Source organism: Parus major, chromosome 13, assembly GCF_001522545.3.
Source record: "Parus major isolate Abel chromosome 13, Parus_major1.1, whole genome shotgun sequence".
Classification (NCBI taxonomy): Eukaryota; Metazoa; Chordata; class Aves; order Passeriformes; family Paridae; genus Parus; species Parus major.
The window spans coordinates 6,918,025-6,940,151 of record NC_031782.1 but is presented as its reverse complement, the minus strand read 5'-3'; the positions used below and the strand labels follow the sequence as shown (position 1 = coordinate 6,940,151).

Sequence of the window (22,127 nt, the reverse complement as noted above, 5' to 3'; positions counted from 1 at the left end):
CCATGATTCAGCAGGTTGTAAAAGGAAGCAATGTTTTCTTTTTTGGGAAAGGGTGGCAGAGAAAAGGGAAACACACGTGTGTGTGTGTGTATATTTGACTTCCTGGTACTTCTGTGATTTCAGCAGGCATATTATGCTGTCCTGCAGTCATGTTGGAGTTAATAACCTGTTTCAAAAGAAGGGCTTGAAAGATATTTGGTGGCATGGGTTTGCCTAGGTTGAGGAGGGCACTTGCTAAAATATTCTGCTTTGTTACTCTTTAAAGTATTTTTCCATAGTGTTTTTGGGTTCCTCTTTAAGCATTTGCTATCTCTTGTGCTGCCTGTTGTTTGTGACTGTTTCCCTGCCTGTCTGCATCTTCTGCTCAGTCTGGGTATAGCTCAGCAGAGCAGTTTAGGAGCCAGCTTGGTGTCTTTCTGGAAAAATGTGTTTGATTCCAAACTTCAGTGCAAGGGATTTGCTGATTTCATTTATGCTGAGCCTTATTTCTGAATGCTGGGGCCCTGCTTGCTTTGTCCTAACACGGTGGAATTTTCTCTGTGGGGAAACTTATACTGCTGACTCATTGCATCAACTCAAAACAGATTTATGTTTACAAAGGAAAAAAAACACCACCCTTTCTTTCTTACTTTTCCCTAGTAATATTTGATTTGTTATTCCTACAGAATACCTCCTATCTCCTGGAACAGGCTGCAGTCCACAGACCACACAGGAGATTGCTTTGAACCGGGTGGGTCAGACACAGCTTTCTATTGAACTGTTCTCAGTTGTTGCAGCTCAGAGACAATTTAAAGGTGCCGTAACTTTTAGGGTACCAGGAGCCCGTTTTTGCCACTGTGGGGCTGTGTTCCTCCCACATGGCTGTGCATGTGGCAGGATACAGAGACTCCTCAAGTTTAATCTTGACCTCGTTCATATGGTCCCATCAAGCCCAGTATCTCCTTTGGCCTGTCTGTCCCATTGGTCCAGCAAGGACACTTATTTCTGTATTTCCCTGTGTTTCTTTACTGATTCGATGTACAACGTTCAACATTTACACAGCATTTCACCTCTAAAAAACTATGTTACTTTCATTTTCAAAATACAGCACAGGTTAAAGGTTCCAGACTTGCACAAGGCCTTTGGGCAAGCAGCTGCTGAGCAGCACTGCCATGTTCTGAACACACTGGAGTCTATGTCACTGCTCACTATTTTATTAAAACCTCGGCTTGTAATTGAGGGAAAAAACCACCGGATACGCTGAATTTTCTGAAGAGCCAAGAAAACCTGAACATCTTTTCTAAGGAACGAGAAGACATAAAGACGGCTTTGCTGTTTAACACAACGATATTTTATGAGGCAGCGGGTGAGGGGCGTGAGGGGATGGGGGGGCGCGGGGAGGGCGTGATGCGGTGCTGGCCCCGCCCCCTGCCGCCCCTTACCGCCCCCTACCGCCCGCAACGCCCCGTCAGCCTCCGCAGCGCCCCTGGACCGAGACCCGTTGAGACCCCGCCCACATCCTAACGTCCTGCCCACAACCACCCAATCAGCCGGCACTTCCTGCAACCCCGCCAACCAATGACAGCGCTCCACGAAGGGCAGCTCCGTTGGGGGCGTGTTTAGAGGCGGGCCGCTGTTGAGCGGCGGTGTTATTAGCCAGTCAGAGCGCAAGATGGGAGGCTGGGCGGGCGGATGGGCGCGCTGTCCGCCAATGGGAGAGTCTGAGTGCCGTGAGGCGGGGGTGGGGCTGGCGCGCGGCAGATAGGCGGGCGGCGGCGGGCGTGCGGGCACGTGACGGAGGTGAGGGGAGCCCGGCGGCGGTGGCCGGGGCGGCGGAGGGTGAGTGTGTCCGTTCGTCCGTGCCCTTCCTCCACAGCCGCTGCAGCTCCAGAACATCGGGGCTAGGGAGCGGGGAACGGACCCGCCCGCGGCGTGAGGCGGTGGGGGAGCTGGGCCTGTCGTGGGGCGTGCGGCGGGGCGCTGCTGGGCCCTGGGGGGTGGGCGGCCCGTGCGTGGTTCCGGCCCCATCCCGTGGGTGGGAGGGGGCGGGGACCCCCCGGAGTCGGGGCAGAGGAACGGCCTGGGGAGGCCCCTGCGGCCGGGGGCGGGCGCGGGTCTGCAGCGGCGGCGCCGGGTCCCGCCCGGTACCCGCAGGGCTCGGAGCGGCCTGGGGTGAGCGGCGGCTCTTCTGGTAAGTTCTGGGAGCGCCGCTCTGGGCAGCGGCTGGTACCAGAGCCGTGGGGTGGAACCGGCAGGGAGGCGCGAGGGTCGGACGTAGATGTGGGCAGCGCGTGGTTTAGGTTTTATCAGGCTACATGTTCTAGTGTCGGAAATAATTTTGAACGTGCTCTATATGAAGCCCCGCAAAGGGAGAACAGGAGGTGGGTGCGGAGCATGGCGTGGGCCTGGTTGGGGCTGTGCGAGGGGAAGGAGAAACCTCTGGAAAGGGGGACTCAGGGCGCGGAGCTGGAGGCCCAACAGGTGAAGTGCAGGCGAGGAATCTGCAACAGGAAGATCTGAGAATTTAAAGGAATTGAAGTGCCGGCTTTGATTTTTGTCCCCCAAATATTGTTCGCATTAGGTGTCTCTAAAATAATGTGTAAATGACGCCTTATTTCTCATTTCTGGCTGAGGATTATATTGTGTGCTTTTAAAAGAAATAAAATCCACACGTTTAAATTAAAGCGTGTACAGCACACTGCTTTCTTATCTGTACTGATTCTGAAGTGTGAACTTTCACATGCAAATTTGTGGTTCAGAACTTTCTAGGCTACAGAAAGAGAAATGCTGCAGGTGATTTGGTTGTGAAGTGTAATGCTACCATGTATTAATGGTAGTAGTAATCGTAAAGGTCCAGACCTCAATATGATCAGCGTTAATATAATTAATGCTGCAGAGCTCGTGCAGATCATCATGGAAAACTCTTTCTGGAACTTATTTAGAGTATGTTAGATGTCTGAAAACTGGTCTCTAGGCATGTAATGTATTTCTAAATGTAGTATGTTTACTTAACGTCGTCAAGTAAGCATAGTTAACACATGGGTTTTATGGGCCAGTTTTGCACGTTGTGGTTTTGGTTGTTGCTGAAGTGCTGCAAAGAGATAGCAGAACTATAATAATGTATGAGCTAATGCAGATAAAATAATGGTTAAATATAGATTGGTATATATATTACTCTAGGTTGACTCTGAGGTACCTGACTTCAAAGACCACCTTATTGTTAATTTGGCTGTATTTGATGGTCTTATGCAAAACACTTAATAACATAAGGAAAAGGCCTGAGTAAAACTTGGTGTTTGTATTAACTTTTAGTATTTCTAGTTTAAAAACACTTTAGGAAGAAGATACTTGTACAATTTACAGGCACCATCACAAGCCGTGTATAATATGTAATCTGCTTCTTGGGATCAGCTGCCCTCCTAGGAAGGGAATCTAGTGTAAAATAGTAAGAAAGTTTTCAACTTCCATCAGATTACCCTCTCATTTGGTGTGCTGTAGTGCTTCCCACTCAGTAAATGAATAAATCCGTTATGGAGAATGCACTGAGACTTGCATTTAGCTCTGGCCTTTGATTTTCTGCCTCTGGTAGTAATCATGGAGGCAGTGTGTTCTTGCTGGAATCAGTTCTATAGCAGGGTAAACTTGAATTGATTTCTAGGTGTGATGGTCTCAAAGATCTTGGGGTCCCTCCAGATCTGCCCCCACCTAATATAATTTTCTTAGCAGCCCATCTGTTTTATGAGGTCAAAAAGCCTCACGGTTCTGTCTTTACCCTCCAAGGACTTCCAGTTCTTCAGGAAGGATATCTGTGCTGACAAACAGTATCTGCTTTTTGCTTCTGTACTGTATCTGCACTGTTGTACATTATTTTTAGAAACTGGCATATTTGAAATGCCTATTAAAAGCAAGCTTTGTTGCTTTCCCTTTTCACACCTAATCCCTTGCCTGGTTTGTGCTCTCTACAACCCAAATGGGAGGCAGCTTTTTCTGTGGGGTTCTCCAGGAGAGGTTTGGCTAATCCTTTCCAGGAGACTTCTTCCTCATGTAGAAGTGTATTCCAGCCACCCCTTACTGAAGAAAAAAAAAGGTGTAGGAGGATAAGCCACCACCATGGAGAGTTCTTGCCTCTCTTCTCATGTTATTAAGGTGGTTTTCTTTAGCATTGTCTGTTATTAATTGAATTATGTTAAAGGCAGACTCTTCGCAATGATGGAAGTTGTCCAGCTGAAAAACAGTATTTCAGGGGAAAAACTGTTGTCTGCATTATATGAGTTGTTGTATATACATGAACATAATTTTATCATGTCCCCTTTTGAGGGGTGCTGAGGCACTGTATTGGTTGTTGAAATTATAGTATTTGGCCACACAGTTTTCAGCTTCACCATGATGTCCATCCCCCAAGTCTGCCTAAGGACAGGTCAGGCAGGTGCAGGTGACTGTGCTTGAAACTGTGGTATTAAGCTGGCTCTGCTGCCAGTAGCTTTATATCCTCTGTCCTTGGCTACTTACTTTCACTGGTACTGCTACAACTCTTTGCTTTTGCTGCTGGGTTGGCCTGGGATATTGATTCAGGGTTAAAATAACATGGCAGAAGGACTTCGAGCCATCTTAAACCAGCGGCTGGTTCATCATGAGGCTGTGTAAACAGTTACCCTGACACCACAGAGGAGGCAGGATGTGGAAGGCAGAGGGATTGCGAGATGTAGAAGAGATTTCCTTTGCTCTTCAGTAGTTCTGACTTTAGGAAATTAGTGCATTACCAAGTAGGGGAACTGAGCCTTGGCTCAAAACCCACAGAACTCTCATTTGAGAGGAAAAATTGATATCTGTATCTCAGCCTTTCTGTTCTTGTTTCCTTGCATTTTTTTAATTTTTTTTTTGTATTGTGATGAATCATCTTTATGTTTGACTTTAAATTTTTCTTTCCTATTCTTGCCTTGCATGAGGCATTGTGCTTGTTTTCACTGGTGTTCTTCTGCTGTGAATACCACACTGAAACCCAGTGTCTGGGGCACAGGATTTTACTAGTGGGTTTTGTTCTTCCTTTGCTTAAATCACTCAGCTGAGACTTCAGGTACTGCTGAAATAGAAAACATTGATGCTCATCCAGTTAAGTTGCCTGGGTGTAGTTTGTAGTAAGTGACTTATTTTCATAAGATCTATTTAGTCTGACTGTTAATTATTTTTTTAAAAGAGTAAGTAGCAAACCAGATAGCCAATAGTCATTCAAATGTTGTTATACATTCTGAAATATGCTGTATTAAGAACTGACTTGATGAACCACTGAAATAGATTAGTAACCAAGGAGATGATTAAACTGGTTTTGCAGGCTCTGTTTGACCTGACAGGGAAGTTACTAAACAGTATGTTCTGGAAGAATGATAGCAGAGGACTTGAAGATCCTCTCTATGGGCAATTTCAGTCTCTTCCAGGGGACATGTATGTTAGGGAGAATAGTGACAACTGTCTGTTTTGTGAGTGTTTCCAGTGTTGTGACAATTATTAAGAAGAACTTTCTCCTTTATGCCCAGAGAAAGGGGAATTCTAAATAAAAATTAATCTTTGAAGATGCATGACTTTCTTGAAAGCCTTGGAACTCCAGCAGTAGCAATCACTTAGTCCTACATATTAGGAGTGCTGCTTTTGGGGTGAGGTCTTGATTCTGTTTCTGAATCCAGTTTGGTTTTGATTTTACTTTGTGAAAAAGTAAAGTCTGTAGTGCAGATGTTCCAGGAGCCTGTTTCCAGCACTCTGCTGTTGATCTTATAAATCTAGGGTAAAATGTTTTAGTCTTTTGACAATCAGGTGAACAGTGCTTAAGTGTCAGCTCTGAAGTTTCCTGGGTTAGAAACTGGCCATGGGTGTGTGCAGAAAGCAAGTAATCTGTAGCATCAACAGTCTCAAACTCTGGGATTGCAGCAGTTTTTTCCCTTCAATCTGAGTAGTGTGCCACTGTATGTAACTGGCTGAAAACCTTATTAAAAAAAAGTGCATGGAGTTATCTCTGACTTGAAATGTTGTTATGGTGAAAGTGATGGTTGTGCTGAAGTAGAACAGAGATGTCAGAAGCTCTCACCTAATATGAAGGTGTTCCTTTGTTAATGACTTTCAGCAATTGCATGATCAGAAATACACCAACCTTCACAAATACTGCACAGTTTAATCTGAAGAGGGGAGGTGCAGGCAGAGTAAAAAATGGCCAAGGATGGTAATTGCTTGGAAATTGGACACTTCTTTAAGGAAGAAGTCTGATCATAATAGAGTAGGTGAGGAGTGTCTGAAGGTTGGACTATGTTTGAGGTGACTAATTGAACTCCTGTAGTTGCCAGCAACTTAAAGGTCCACTGAAAAGTTGATTTATGCCTGTTTTGTATAAAACCTGAGTTGCATCTCTCTCCTCCTCCCCCCTTCTATTTAGGAATAACCTAATTTACTAGGGCATAATTGTGTTTATGTTGTGTCCCTAAGGATTGTGTAAAGTGAATTTGAAGTTTTTTCCTGCAGTAGTACATCCATTATGGAAAGAAGTAGCTTTTTAAATATCGAAAAATGTGTGCTTCACTTAAATCACTCTTCTGAGAACATAGTGCCTTTTTTCTATAATTTAGTCAGCTTTTAATATTGTTTCAGGTTAAACAGAATAAGGAGTTTGTCATGATAACTGGCAATTGCAGAAGCTACCAGTCTGTACTCAAGGTATCTGAATGGTAGCTTATGTTGAATTTGGGACTGATTTAATACGTAGGAAGTGTCCTAAGCAGCTTTCTGCAGGAATATAAACTTGTGATAACTGCTTGCCAATGACTGTAAAGTAAGGACATGAAACTGGATTTGCTTCTCTTCAGACTTTTTTAGCTTTCTTTTTTTTTGGAGGGGGTAAAGCTTGCTTGGGAGCTTGAACATGAAATACTTCTCCCTTGAAATGAGGTTCAGCAAGGCCTCAGATTCAGACAGAGCATTAAATGGTAAGTGTAGCAGGGTAGATACCTGTGGCTGTATCAGGAGCACAGATGTGCAGCAGCAGCAGAGTTTTGCCCTTGCTGTGTGGTCCCTGGCAGATTATCTGGTTTCACTAAGATGCTTTGACAGAAGAATTTCTGAGGCCATGCACCTTTGTCACTTGGGTGTGAGCATTTACCAAAGTTCATTTGCTGCTAACAAATACTTTCAAAGGGTTGTAGTTGAGGTGGGATTGTGAAGTAGGTAATTATTACATAATGGAGTCAGTACTGGCAGGAAAGTTGTGGGGGATGATTTAATTCTTTCACCAAAACTTTCATGCTGGTTCGCTCCTGGTGAGATTACTTAATGGATTACTTGCATGCTAAATCATTAATACCCTTTGCACAAGGTTGGGAGGAGGGGTGCAGAAACTCTGTCCTTTTGGAAAGGCAAGAATTGGCTCATTTTTAACCTTGGTATATTTTTAAGATTAACTTTGTCGTATCACTTTACATATCATGATATGCTTATTCTAGCTACACAGTATAATTTGAAAGCAGTTATAAAACTATATTATCTTCCTGAATTTGTCTTTATTTAAAAAATATTTAGTGAAGGCCTCTTGGTAAGGTAAGACAAAATGAAACCCTTTCCACGGAAAGGTGTTTTTGTGCTGTCTCATCCATGGTTGCTTCAGTCACACAGGGCACAACCAGGGCTCTAAAGATCATTTTTTCAGGTGAAGTTTCAGGCTCTCATTTTTGTACTGCTTTTATGCTGGTGGGTATGAGTTTATTCGAAGAACGTGTTATCTGTGCAAGAAAATTTGCAGCTCCAAGAAGGGTACTGATGTCTGCTTGACCGTTTTCAGTCCTTGGTTTTGTGTTGTGGCTCTTACACTAATATTAAGAGCTATGAGCTGTTTTGAGATCTGAAACTGTTTTCAGTTTTGGCTGTACACTGTGCATTAAGCAAACAAGCTTTGCTCATATATAACAGCCCTTGAAAGTTTTTGTCATCTTTTCCTTCTGGAATGATTGTCCTTTTGGCTCAGAGGTGTTTGGATGCAGTTGCCTGAACCAAGTGGGGGATGTCGGTGCACATGCATTTGGGCCATAATCCTCAAGGCCATCACTATTGTTGGAAAACTGGCTGCAATTGCATGTTGCTGTTGTGACAAACTGGGCATGACCTCAGCTCAAATCTTCAAAATACAATTTTGTTGTAGTTATAAAACTACAGTTACAAAGTTACAAAATCCTCTCTGTCATTAGAAGTAAGTTAAAAAACAATCTAAGAGTGGTAGATCTAGTATGCAGCGTAGTTTTGGAATATTGGATAGTGGTGATAAGCCTTTGAGAATGTAAACTCTTTTAGTTGCCTAAACATGCTTTGGAAAGTTGGAAGTTTGTTTCCTAGCATGATCTTAAGCCCCTACAAGCAGTGTTAACCCTGCTTGAATTATGAAAGTCTACAGGGCTACAGTGTGAGGTAGGAGTGTGAGGGAAGGAGGAAGGGATGTTCAGTTTTATACTTGTCTTCAAAAAAAATTCAGTCTCAGTTACACCTCTGGTTTTGGAAGGAAAATTTGCAGTGGGATTCAAAGGAGGAAAGAAGAGCAAGGCACAGGTTGTTGTTGTGAGCATTTTGGACAGATTTGCTCCAGTTCTGGGAGCATTGCCTTCTGTATCAACCTAAAGATGCAGTGATCTTGTCACTTTTCTAGGAAGAAAGTCAAATTGAAACCCATTTTACTTACAAGATATTTTAAGCTACTGCTTGCCAATGTCTATCCTGTTTTAGGTGTGACAATGTGGTGAGCACTTTATGAATTAGTTTAAGTGTGATATTTTAATTCTGTAAGGCTTCAGTTAACAGCCACTCTTTCTTTGGTCATCTTGTTAAATTAGAGATTGAAAGAAGGGAATTGAATCAAGTAGCATTTTCCAGGAGCTTCAAGTGCTTATAGGCATCTGCCAGTACTACCAATGACTGTTGGCAGTAATTCTACAATAAAACCTGGGGAAGAGGTTTGGTGATTGAAAACAACAGAACTCTGCATTTGAAAGGACAAAAATATATTGAACTGGAGATGAGGATTGATTACTCTGCAAAAATTACTATTTTTTTGAATAAAAGAGAAAATTTTATGTCAATTTCTTCACTGAATGGAAGCTTGAGTTCCTGCATGTTGTATTTAAAGTCCTTCATAAGCATGAAATAGATCTTTTTAGGCTTTTACAGGTACATATGTTGAATCATGTATGTGTCTGCTGTCCTGCTTGTGGGCTGTGGCAGTGTAAGACTAAAATTATGACACTTTTGCAGCATGATCTGCAGAACGTGCACATGTGGTTCTCCACTCAGTTAATGTCTGTTTGGTATTAAATACTTAGCTTTATGTTGTGTTCCTCCCCAGCTTTTAGAGCTGTCTCAGGCAGATGCAGTAAATAACAGAGCTGGAGAGATAAGTTTGCACTTCACCTGTTGCCTTGGATGCTCAGATTTGTACAGAAGCAGCGTGTTGCTCTGTGTGCAGTGCTGGCTTGACCACTTTGTCTTATTTATTCAGAACATGGAGCTGAAATGGCTACTGTGTGTGACCCTGCTAGCCCTTGGGATCCTTGCTGTCCAGGCACATGATATGGATGAAGACAATGATGCTGATGATGTAGTTGATATTGAGGATGACTTGGATGATGGTATTGAGGAGGTAGAAGAGTCAAAGTCTGAAACAAGCAGTCCTCCTCCAGCTCCAAAGGTTTGGCATAGAACTTTTTTAACAATTGATTTACTGCTTGTGTTTTGGTTAATATGAGTCTGATCAGAGTTGTCTTTAGTTCCTTAACCTTTAGTATGCTGTAATGTTATTAAAGATGTTATCTGGGAGTACGGCTTGGAATTAAGGTTGGCTGCTATGTTCCTGTTCTCATGTCCCCATGTTCTTCCAGAAGACTTAGATCTAACCTTGAAATCTGTATTGTATCAGGAGTTAATGCTAAAGTTTCCAGCTAGGTATATACTTGAGTTTTAATTGCAGACAAGAATACAACAACTTGGCACAAGCAGCAATATTTATGTAATTTCTGTGTTTATGCTTCAGGAATGTCCAGGTGAGCTTTACTTGAGTGTAGGAGGGACTATAAGCTTTATATGCCTGTATTTCTGTAAAATAAAGAATGTGTCTTAAAAGATGCATAAATGCCCTGCCTTTTCAATAGGTTACTTACAGGCCCCCTGTCCCAACTGGTGAAGTGTATTTTGCAGAATCTTTTGATAAAGGAACTCTGGATGGGTGAGTAGAATCTGAAGGATAATTTGTTACAGCAAATAATGTAAAATTATTTGGTGAAAGGCAATGAAACCCTCTCTGCAGAACTTGTGTTATTCAAAACTGAATCAAAGGGCCCCCGTTCAGTTGGGATTGCAGTAATGACTTCTTGAGGCCAACTGTTTGAATACTGAGTTAAACCAGTATGTCATCAAGTTCTAGTAATAAAGGGGAGGTGAGGCCATTACATGTTGCTTTTTTAACTTTCCTGAGGTGATGTGGGGATGATAAGGTGCTACTTCTGTTTTGTTTGGGTTTTTTTCTACAGGAGTGAGGTACTTGCTCACGAGGCCATGGTCTTACCTGGGCGTGGGAAGTGGCAAACACAGAGAAGTTTGTAGATTTGGAAACAGAACTTCTCAGGGGATCAAGATACTGGGGTGTAGTCATGAAACAGCAAGAGTTGCCTTATCCTAAGGGTAGGATTTTTAGTGTGTGTTTGGTGGAGGGGGGAAACATGGTTTTCCAACCATTGTGTGTCTGTCTTCTAGATGGATCCTTTCCAGAGCCAAGAAAGATGATACAGATGATGAAATTGCCAAATATGATGGTGAGTTCAACCCAGGTTTTGGATGATAAATGTTTCTGATGTTGTTTGTCATGTATGGGGAAGAAGCGCAAGTCTTTCTTTTCTGTTTCTCAGATAAAATTATATTCAGTGAAGAAAATGGGGAGGATGTTTATATACCTGGCTAACAATATAAAATGTACTTCTGATTTAAACAAAGTATCCACTTGGAGATGTTAAAATAAATGAATTTTTGGTCAATTTCTTCCCTAGGTAAATGGGAAGTCCAAGACATGAAGGAAACAAAGCTTCCAGGAGACAAAGGGCTTGTAATGGTAACCCGAGCCAAGCATCATGCAATTTCATCCAAACTCTCCAAGCCATTTGTGTTTGATACCAAACCCCTTATTATACAGTAAGTAGAGAATAATTTGGTGTTCTGTTGATTCCAGGGTAACATGATAGCAAGCTGAGGTTAATTCCATAACTGAGCTTTTGTTGACTGGGGGTCTAGATGACACAAGATGCTGTAACATATTATTACACTGTTTTGAGTAAGAGTAAAATAGTAACTCAGATTGCCAAAATGGGGAGTTAGTAACAGCATGGGTCGTTCTGAAGCCTGGGAAAGGAAGAAGTCTCTGCAAACTAGACTTGGTAACCTGTCTTGAGGCTTCAGTTCATTTAATTGTAGTAACAAGGTCAGGCAACTGACCTTTGTACTGCTAATTGTGGAAGTCCTTGTCCTTTTGAACGAATGCTAGTCTGTAAGTAGGTCAGTGCACTTTTTTGTGCAGGAAACTGTCCCCTGTTTCTGAGGGGAAGTGGACAGATGGGTAAAGATGCATTTGTTTCCTCCTTCCTGTGTCTTAGTTCATTTGCCATGGAAGATGAACACCTTACATAGCTCTGATCATGACTCTTGTAGAAGAATCTACTTGCATGTGTGTTAGACAAGCAAGTCGGGAAAAACAATTCAGTGAGAGCTGTGAATTGTGCATTATTAGTGACATTATCAGTTTTAAACAAAGAGTAAATTAATTTGTATTTGCAAAAGATAATGAATTGGTCACTTTGTTTTGCACTGTTTAATTTTGGCTTAAAATACAAGGCTAAAAATAAAGCCCAATGGTCATCCACTTCAGCTGCTGGCATTGTGAGAGGATCAAGCACACTTAGCTTATTCCTGACAGAGATATTTTGTCTTTTTCAGGCTCTTTGGCATCCCTAAATATGCTGTTGTATGCTTATAACCCTAAAGGACTTCTCCTAAAATTAAATTGTTTTTGCTTTTTAGTCTTACAAATTGAGTTGTCTGTCTGCTGTAGTAGTTGTGGGGAAAATAATTGGTTTGCCTCGATCCCCGTTGAAGTGTCATATACCGGAAAGCTTTTTCTTCCTCCTCTCTACTTCTAGGTCATTATCTTCTAGGACAGCACTCAATTTCTTTCATCTTTTCTGTCAGGTTAATTCTTCTAAAATCTTAAAGTTTTTCCTGTTTCTCAGGCTCTTTTGAATGTTTTCAGTGTATCTTTATATATCTATATTTTTAATATTCACAGGATAAGTGATTTAAAGCAAACAACAAAACAGTATCACTGTTAATTTGTATTGAAAAAATTGTAATTGTGTATTACAAAAAAAAAAAAATTTCCCCATGTAAAACATGTGCTCTCCCCTCTTCTATCCAAAACTAAAATTAGGTATGAAGTAAACTTCCAAAATGGAATAGAGTGTGGTGGGGCCTATGTGAAATTGCTTTCAAAAACCCCTGAGTTGAACCTGGTGAGTAATGCTACTACTTTTGGTTATTAGCTGTGAAAGAACTTGAAATTTTTTCCCTTCACTTCTTTCAGAAGAAACCCTTTTAGTGAAGGCAGTGGGGCCTGATTGCCCAAGTACTTTGCACTCATCATTTTCCCAGGGCTTTCAGTTGGAGAGGATAAGTACTGAAATGTGATGGCCCCTTGAGTGGAAACTGAAGTTCCGTAATAGCTGAGCAGCTGTAGACCTTTGCCAAACTCTGCAGTACTTCAGGTTTTCCTGGGTTCTAGAATTAAACAGGAGGTGCTTGGGAGAGTGGCCAGCTCCTAAGGCCTAAGAACTGCCTTTTGTCCTCTCATTGAAGTGGTTTACCCTTTACAAAGCTGAACTGCTGGGTAACCTTGTGTAGGCTCTTGTAGCCTATGGATTTTCTTTAGCCATTTTCCTAGACTTTATAGGATGTACATTTTATGACTCATTATCCATCCTTCTCCTTTCCTTCTGCTGTCTCATTGGAGTTGTATTATTAATACAATTTCCAAACTGTTAAAAACTCCAAAACAACCACAAACACCCAGAATACAACTTGGCTGCCTAATCAGTTTCAAATGTGCACTGAATTTCCAGATAACATTATCACAAGAACAAATAGACTTGTAGAGTTCAATGGTGATTATATCCAATTAGATTGAGCATAGCTCAGGTAATAAGTGTAGACGAAATGCAGCTTGGCTTCACTTTTAGTGCTGCTTTTCACTTTGTGTGAAAGAAACTCAGTGGCTTTGCTAGCCTTTCATTATTGGTTGTAGATGATACTTCTAACTGATAGCTTTTAAAGTACTTTGTTGTAATGTAGATATATACTTAAACATTGTGGGTGTCACACTAATCTTTCTGATAACACTTGAATAGCTGGTGTTTTCCATGTGGAAAGTACAGCCCAAAGGTGCAAAACAAAATAGCTGGGATAGTTCTCAGCGCAGTGTTTTTCCTGGAGGCTTATACAAGGAATGTAAGATTTAGTGTGGGGACTTCATGGGCTTGATATCCAAGTTGCAGAACAGTTTTTAATGAATTGGTAATTCTTATGCCAGGCAATGACTTAAGTTGTATTTCAAAATAATGGAGTGAAGTATTGTATTGTTTTTAAAGGATCAGTTCCATGACAAAACTCCATATACAATAATGTTTGGCCCTGACAAATGTGGAGAGGACTATAAACTGCACTTCATCTTCCGGCACAAAAACCCAAAGACTGGCAAATACGAAGAGAAGCACGCAAAGCGTCCAGATGCAGATCTGAAAACTTACTTTACTGATAAGAAGACTCATCTTTATACTCTAGGTATGGTAACTACTGTTATATGTATAGTAATAATATATATTATGTATAGTAATAATTACTAATTTTCTGCACCAAAAGTGAGACAGGTGAACAGGTGACTATTTGTGCCAATGCACCATACAACTAAAAACCACTTGAAAGCTTCAAATGCAAAAACTGATTGTCTGTGAAAAGGTTTATTTCATCCTTCCAGGAAGTCTTGATTCATGTATGAAAGGTTGTGCAACTTGAACTTAATACTTAAAGGAAAACTAAATTTCAGGGCAGTTGTAAGTAACTTGAACTAAGTCTATTTGAAATAGTTATCAGCATATATAAACTGCCTGAATGCTGCCTCTGAGTAACGTGGGGTACACTAAACTTTAGATGTAGAGACATTGTGGTTTGTTTTAATTTTGTTTGGGTTTTTTTCTGCTTTCATGTACCAGACAAACTCAGGAGTTCTTGAAAATAGTGTCTGGTATATTAGCTATGATCAGAATCTTTCAGGAAGTACTTAGGAGTGTCTCTAGCTTTTCCTACTACAGAGAGAGCAGTAGATAAAAAAGTGAGATTAAAATCCTGTTAGTCAGTAGTAGGAAGTCTTAGTTTGGAGTAGAATATGAGTATATGCATTCTTACTACTAAAGCAATACTTACTGTGCCAAAGTAAAGTAAGTGGTAACTGCTAAATCTACAAACTTCTGTGCTTTTAACACATGTAGGACTTCTGCCAGTAGTCTGCCTTCTCACAGGGTGAGATGTGGTGCACCATCACTAGTTGCACTTTGGTGTAAGGAGAAAGGTTCTTAGCAGCTCCTTAAAGCAGTTGATGGGTAGGTGGTAGCTTGGGTTATACAGCGGGGATGAGTGATGCTTTATGACTCATGCTTTGTATCGTACATGCAGTGACTACATCAACATTTTCCTTGCAGTCTTGAATCCTGACAATAGTTTTGAGATACTGGTTGATCAAACAGTTGTCAACAGTGGGAATTTGCTAAATGATATGTCTCCTCCTGTGAATCCACCCCGAGAGATTGAGGACCCAAATGACCAGAAGCCTGAAGACTGGGATGAGAGACCAAAAATCCCAGACCCAGATGCTGTTAAACCAGATGACTGGTAAGGAAGGGTGCAACTGAGGGAGTCCTTAGCCTGATAGCTTGGTCCTGATCAAAATGTCTTGCGCACATGACTTATGGAGGGTTTTGAGTCTCACCCTTGTAATCAAAACACTGCCAGTTTAGGCATCTTTGCCTGCTTCAGTAGGCAAAGGCAGAGAGGTTCCACATCCTCTGGAATTTCTGCTTAGTGCTCCTGTTCTTGCGTTGACCACAGACAAAGATTTTGCAGATGTACCTATGCTACCTGTTGCCTTCATCCTTGATGAGATCAAAAGATGGTCAACCTGCAGAAGGTATAGCTGAAGGATCTCGGTATTTGTTTGTGTAGTGTATAGATAAGGTAACTGAAAAAGCTGACTCCATAAGTCAGAAACTCTTCCTGCCTTTCTGGCTTTGTAACTGTGCTTTGTAAATCGTAGACTCAATTTTAAGCACAAATGTGTTTTTGCAGCTGCTGCTAAGAAATGGCATTTGCTGTAATATGACCTTTCTAGATCAGTTTTTAAAAAATTAATAGTAGCATTTTGCAGTTGGCACCTTGATATGCCATGAGGTACACGTGTTAGGATTGTAGTGCAATTCCTTTCTGAAATCATGGGGTGACCCTGACAAGAAGGGAAGATGGCTGGCTGTCCAGAGCAGTGAGCTTGTTCAGAGTCTGTAGAATCATGCCTTGGGCTTAAGAATTCTTATGTGTTGTGTCTATTAACACAAAATGCTCTGCCCTCAAGGGATGAGGATGCTCCTGCAAAGATCGCAGATGAAAATGCTGTGAAACCAGAGGGCTGGCTGGATGATGAGCCAGAATATGTAGCAGACCCTGATGCTGAGAAACCTGAAGATTGGTAAGTTTGCTGCCTGTTGCAAATGGCAGCAAATATTTCATGACTTTGGTACTGATGTTTGCAGTTCATTGTTGCTTGCTGACAAAGTTGCTCTTCAGGCTATTTTTCTTCAAAAGTAGAAGGCAGTGGTCTGAACACTCATGTTCTGCATTCACCTCTGCATTTTTCAACTCTTCTGTGATTGTAAGCAGAACAGGACAGGGATGTTCACCTTGAAGTAGAACCTACTTCGAAGGGGCAGTGGGGGAGCCTGTGCTCAGGAACTGGCTTTTGTTGATCTTCTGTGCTTCACAATTAATCTTTGAAATCCTTGTTCCTGCTGCAGTATATTTATCTACAGATCTATACTATACAAAGTTTTCATATCTCCATGTAGTGGTTGGAATTTTGATTTTCCCAGAAGTCAGATATTTTCTGAGCCTTATTCTGTATGAAGGCAAGGGGTGGACTTCAAAACTTAATTTACCTTTTCAGGGATGAAGATATGGATGGTGAATGGGAGGCACCTCAGATTGCAAATCCTAAATGTGAGACAGCTCCTGGCTGTGGTGCCTGGCAGCGTCCGATGATTGACAATCCCAACTACAAAGGCAAATGGAAGCCTCCTATGATTGATAATGTGAACTATCAGGTTGGTGTTCTCATTACTTAAACTGGTGGGCAATGCAGAATCTCTCTTACAAAAGGCAGAATGATTTAGATTCAGCAGATGGTAATTAAAAATTCAAGTGCTGTTGTGATTGTACTTTGTTTCAAGTGGACAGATTCAAAGTGCTTTCTTACCAGGCAGTGCTTCATTGTATTGATTCCTGAAGACTGGTGAGTTGCACCTGTAGATGTTGCAATTAAATGCAATGGATTGTTATATCTCTTCATTCATAATGGGCTGAAAACTAAAATTTGTCTTCTAGTCAATGAGGCTGATTGTCTTTTATCTTTCCTAGGGTATATGGAAACCTAGAAAGATCCCAAACCCAGATTTTTTTGAAGACTTGGAACCTTTCAAGATGACTCCCTTCAGTGCTGTGGGACTTGAGTTATGGTCCATGACATCTGACATCTTTTTTGACAACTTCATCATCTGTACTGAAAGAGCTGTAGCTGATGATTGGGCCAGTGATGGATGGGGACTAAAAAAGGCAGCTGATGGTGCTGCAGAGGTGAGAGGAAGGTTTAATTGTGTGCTGCTGAGTGGAACAGTAGAAGCACCTCTGCAATTCTCTTCACAGCCTTTGTCAATATATGCCTGTATGTGCTAAGGCTGAAGGTTTTGCTAAACCAGGTCAGAGCTTTAATTCATAATTACAGGGTATTAATATAAGTAACTAAGAGTACTCACTTCTCTCTTCTGAGTTTTTGCTCTGATACTTGGACTGTTCTGACTAATTCCTAATTTGTAAGCTATGGGAAAAGTACTTGTGCAGGTTAGCTTGATTTTTTTTGATGTCTGAAATACAATGTTTATAGTTGCAAAAAGACTATTTGAAAATTCTGTAGCTTGGAAAACTTAGCTGCTACATCTTCCTGTATGGGTGGAATTTGAAAGTTGTTCTGGTCTTACAGCCTGGTGTTGTGGGCCAGATGATGGCAGCTGCTGAAGAGCGTCCCTGGCTTTGGGTAGTCTACATCCTCACTGTGGCTTTGCCAGTGTTCCTTGTTGTCCTTTTCTGCTGTTCTGGGAAGGTAATGTATTTCCTCTGAAAATTAGTCTTGTGTTTAAAAGGAGGTTCAGAAAATGTGCCTGAATGTCACAAATAATTGCCTGGGTTTGTCATTGCCTTTCAGAAACAGCCAAGTGCTGCAGAATACAAGAAGACTGATGCTCCTCAGCCTGATGTGGTGGATGATGAGAAAGAAGAAGAAAAAGATAAAGGGGAAAAAGAAGAGGAGGAGGAAGAAGAGGACGCAAATGAGGAAAAGCTTGGTAGGTAAACTAGATAATCTTCAGTGATGTTCTCCCTGAAAAAATAAACCAGCAGGATTAGCAGATATGGAATCAAGCCAATGGTGAACTAAAGATAAGTCAGAAAGGAGACGGATTTTTTTTTTATTATTTTATTTTCTTTTTTTTTATTTCCCATTGAAGAGAAACAGAAAAATGATGCTGATCTAGGAAGTGCTAGTCAAGAGGAGGAAGAGGAGGAGGAGGAAGAAGACAGGAAACCTGCATCAGAGGTGAGAGTGCTTAATCTTTGAAGGAAGCTTGTGCATTTTCTTTCATATGGTATGAAGAACAGGCCTTACTACAGTGTTAAAAGTGAACCTGGCTCATGTGACCCTCCCTCCCAGTTCAGAACTTTGGAAAACTTGATCACCCTGAAGAACAGAAATTGCTGTGGCTAACTACAGCATTCTAGGGCACCCTGCTAAAGGCTCTGCTGTAGAGTCTGCCTTGAGATTAGTGTGACTGTTAGAAGGCATCTTCTTGAGGCAAAAGGCTTATTCAGCTTCGAGTGCAGTCAGGATGTGACCTGAAGTGTTCCATACTGACACAATGGCTGACTCAAAAATGGGTGGAGTGTTGCTTGAAGTTAAAGGATTCTCCCAACAGCAGAAGCTGTTGAGCACTTCCAACAAGTAGTGTACATCCACTGTGAAAACAAAGAATTTGCTTGTTTGCCACAAACTGCTTTCAGCAGTCGGTCCTTCCAAAATTTAAAATCTAAAGTAGAAGTGAAAGTGGATTATTTGTCATAGCTGTTTTTGTCTCAAAATGGTTATTAAAGGTATATTTAGGTTTTGTTTTATTGATGTTTACACAAATTACTTTCTTTCAGGAGGAGGAAACTGTGAATAGATCACCCAGAAACAGAAAGCCAAGGAAAGATTGAAAAAAGTCATAAGAACTTGATCTGTGATTTCTTATTTTTGTTTGTTTTTGGTTTTGTTTTTTTTTGTTGTTGTTTTCAAACATGGTTCTGCGAGAGGACCTTGGACACCTTACATTGAAACTTGGAGAAACCTCAAGATTTCACCATCCACAGGTTCCAGTCACACTATCCAATGTAATGGAGTGTCTAGCAGTAAAATATTTGCAATCATTTGTTTTTAAGAGTATCATTCCTGTAGAAAGAAAGCATTTAATGGGCTGTGGATTTTGGAATGTAACATAACTAACCTTTTCATTTTTGGTTTTAAATATTCTTTTCTGTTCTTGAGTAGATTGGTAGAATTTTTCCAGTCTCAAACCTTGGCTTAATTTAATATATTAATTAGTGAAATATAACAATGAATCTTGAAAGTGCTAGGTGATAAAAATGCAGTTTTATAACTAGTTTTTTTTACAAATATGTAAATTCCTAAATGCACCAATGTCTTTATACCCCTTAAAATCTGGTAATTGTTTGAAGGAAAGTTGTCAATGCATTTGACAACACCCCCTACCCTCCAATCTAAAAACAACTCGGGGGGATGTATGGGGAAACCAGTAGTGAAACTCTAACCAATCAACCTCATCCTTTTGGGGGAAGGGGAATGATGAAGAAGGGGTGGAAGGACATGGTTAGTCAGTCCACAGAATATATGCATACTATTCATGGCTAAAGCCCTGTTAAATGTTGACAAATTATCTAGGACTTGGAGTGGGTCATCTCAGTGTGACATTTAATCCTGCAGAGCTTGCAGGCAACCAATTTTATTTGCTCTTGAACTCTCTTTGTAAAGCTGAGGGTTGCTGGAGAGGTGTGGTTATGCTACTTCCCCCTTTGCCCTCTGTTCAGCCACCCGTGTTTTTCTCTCTGTGACGATACAGCTCTTCCTGAGAGCAGCTTTGCCTCAGTTGCTGAAGCACTTCATGTTCAGCTCATTGTCAAACTCAATTTCATAGCTAGGCCTGCTCCTTTCCAGGGTCCAAACACTGAATAAGACGGTATCCCATATCCTCTCACTGTTGTCACTGTATGTCTGCTGTAGAAATGGGGGAGGTAGGCAGGTAGACAAGTTGAACTGAGTATTTGTTAAGGAAAAAAAAAAAACCACAACCAAGATGTCAGTATTGTAGGTGGGGAAGGGGCTTGTGGAATCTCTTAACTGGTATGTGAAACTGTTTTAAGTCCTTTTATCTGCTCTTCATGTAACAAGTGCATTCTAAATTATATTGTAAATGTTAGGAAATTCCAATTTCAGCTGAATAAATTTTTTTAAAGTGTTGAATCTACCATACTACACTGTTTCAAACACCTTTTTTTTTGTGGAATGCAGGTGAGCACTACAAGAGCATTACCTCTGAGGGTGAGATGGATGTAATTCATTACACTGTACCAAATATGTTGGCATTTGGATGTCTATATAGATAAACTTTCGACTTTGTTTAGAATGAAATTAAATGTCCTGAAATTATTCTTCTTGCACTGAACTTTAACACTCCAGTGTTGTTTGGTCACATGATAGGTATAGTGTGGAATAATTCCCAGGGGTTGTGGGGGGAAGAGTGTTCCAATTACCTTGCAAACAATCTAACCAATTACTAAAAGACTTGTTTTGGGTTGGTTTTTTTGTTTGTTTTTTTTTTTTTTTGTAAAACACCTTTTGCTGCCTGTCCTTATGTTGTATCCCTTGGTTGTTGTGTTTGAAATATTAGTGATCACAAATGCATAGCAGGATTTCTTGGTCTCTCTGCAGTGTACAAATAAACTATTGTAAGCAAGATATTGGAAGTAATTTCAGACTTCTGTTGGGAGCTATTGCATGTTTAGAATGCCTTTGCCTGTTGAACACCTGGTCAATACTGCTCCTTATTGCAAAAATAGCTTATACTCTGACATGGAAGATGTCATAGCTTAAGCATTGCTACTAGCTTGTTCTCAGGACTGTATTTTTATCAAGGAGCAGCTGCTATTTATGACTCTCAGTCCTTTGAGATGAAGTATGTATAAATGGTTTCAATTCAGCTAATGTTTTGAGCACAACATAAAAATCTAATTAATCTAATGTTTTTTTATCTTAATATGCAAATTGCCTTAAACTCCCAAACAATCCCTGTGCATACATGTTCTTTCAAAGCATCAAAAGTGAACTTGAGATCTGCTATCAGCTTTTAAATAGCATTATATTAAAGCTAATTGTAAATCTACATTTGCTTCTGCTAAATATCCTGAAAAAGTCTCCTGTCTGCATGTTATGGCTTTTTTTGATACCATAGTGTATGCTTTAAATAATCACTACAATAAATGAAGACTTTCCAAAATGGATAGACAACTCAAGTTACTTTTTATCCTGCTTTTTGGCTTGGGTGCCTCAGTTTGACCTTAGAATTGCTCTTACTTTTAAAGTCTTAGAGGAAAAAAATATAGCTACCTGCTTCTCCTGAGTGCATAAAGCATAGCTGTGTTTTTTAGAGTAGTGAAACTCCACCTGGCTGTAACCTGTGAACTGTGTTGGGAACGGTCACAGATCCTTGAAGGTGTATTTGGGCCTTTTGTGTCTGTGCAGCCAAGGATGGCAGCTCCTGAAAAGGATGCTGAGCTTGATGTGCTGTGTCTGAGAGTGGGGAGGGGTGTGTTAGGCTGACATGGTGAATCAAAACAAAACCCGTGGGCTCTGACACGCAAGGCACAAGTGCTGAGAGCGGCTTTGCCCCTGGAGCCAGTGGCTGGCAGGGGTGGTTGATAGGTCAGGGTGCATCTAACCCACTAACCCCTTCCAGCAGTGTCCCTGGATGTGATCTACCTTCACTGGCTCTGCTCGGTACTGAATTGTCACAGCTTGAGGCTGTCACCTCTCCAATGTGTTAAAAACAGACATTTGTAAGATAGACTCCTGGGCCTGAAGATGGTTTCTTGCAAGTACTGACTATTTGTACATGTCCATGGTTTTCTCTTGCTCTTTCCTTACTCCTCCCTCACGAACTCAGCTCCTCCACTGGGGCTGTGGGTACAGACGTAGGGCTTGTGACTGCTCTGCTCCTCCCAATCAGATGGTTCATACCCTTCTTGCCTTGTGGTTTGTAAAAGGGGTTTTTGGTCTATGGGGGTTTTGGTTTGGTTTTTTTTTTTAATTGTTGCTCGACACAACTACTGTGATTTCATGTCCATTGCAAACAGGTACTTGTAGAAGCAACTTGAAAAAAAAATGTAAAAACTAATCAATAAAGAAACTTAAATCTGTTCGGCTTTCTTTGTCTAATTAGCAAAGCTGGATCAGACTTCATCAGGTTGAGGGTGAGGTGAGCCGTGCCTCTTGTAGTTTTTTGCTACTCCAGAGCGCTGTGAGCTGGCGGCTGTGCAGGGCAGAGCGGTGTCTAGAGCGGTGCCCGGGGCGCTCCTGCTGCCCGCCCCTCCCTGTCAATCACCCGCGGCTCCGCCTTCCT

The 22,127-nt window shown here is 41.2% G+C and overlaps 1 protein-coding gene across 2 annotated transcripts; it reads left to right on the top strand.

The window, feature by feature from the left end:
- The first annotated feature begins 1,753 nt into the window (after positions 1–1,753).
- Positions 1,754–21,924, top strand: CANX (calnexin). 2 transcript variants are annotated; one of them, XM_015641994.1, is made up of 15 exons: positions 1,754–1,818; positions 9,494–9,682; positions 10,143–10,216; positions 10,744–10,802; positions 11,034–11,175; positions 12,464–12,545; positions 13,677–13,869; positions 14,784–14,973; positions 15,707–15,820; positions 16,295–16,451; positions 16,765–16,980; positions 17,384–17,503; positions 17,606–17,744; positions 17,907–17,995; positions 18,598–21,924. In XM_015641994.1, the coding sequence occupies exons 2-15, from the start codon at positions 9,497–9,499 to the stop codon at positions 18,649–18,651; spliced, it is 1,815 nt and encodes a 604-aa protein (XP_015497480.1). In that variant the 5' UTR covers positions 1,754–1,818; positions 9,494–9,496; the 3' UTR covers positions 18,652–21,924. The 2 variants fall into 2 exon arrangements, with proteins under 2 accessions (XP_015497480.1, XP_015497481.1); XM_015641995.1 differs by lacking the exon at positions 1,754–1,818 and adding an exon at positions 2,057–2,170.
- The last annotated feature ends 203 nt before the right edge of the window (positions 21,925–22,127 follow it).

Excerpts from the sequence above, each read along its gene's own strand:
- CANX (XM_015641994.1), top strand. The coding sequence starts at position 9,497 with ATGGAGCTGAAATGGCTACTGTGTGTGACCCTGCTAGCCCTTGGGATC. Across the intron at positions 14,974-15,706 it reads GCTGTTAAACCAGATGACTG|GGATGAGGATGCTCCTGCAA; the intron begins GTAAGGAAGGGT and ends TCTGCCCTCAAG. Across the intron at positions 16,452-16,764 it reads TTGATAATGTGAACTATCAG|GGTATATGGAAACCTAGAAA; the intron begins GTTGGTGTTCTC and ends TATCTTTCCTAG.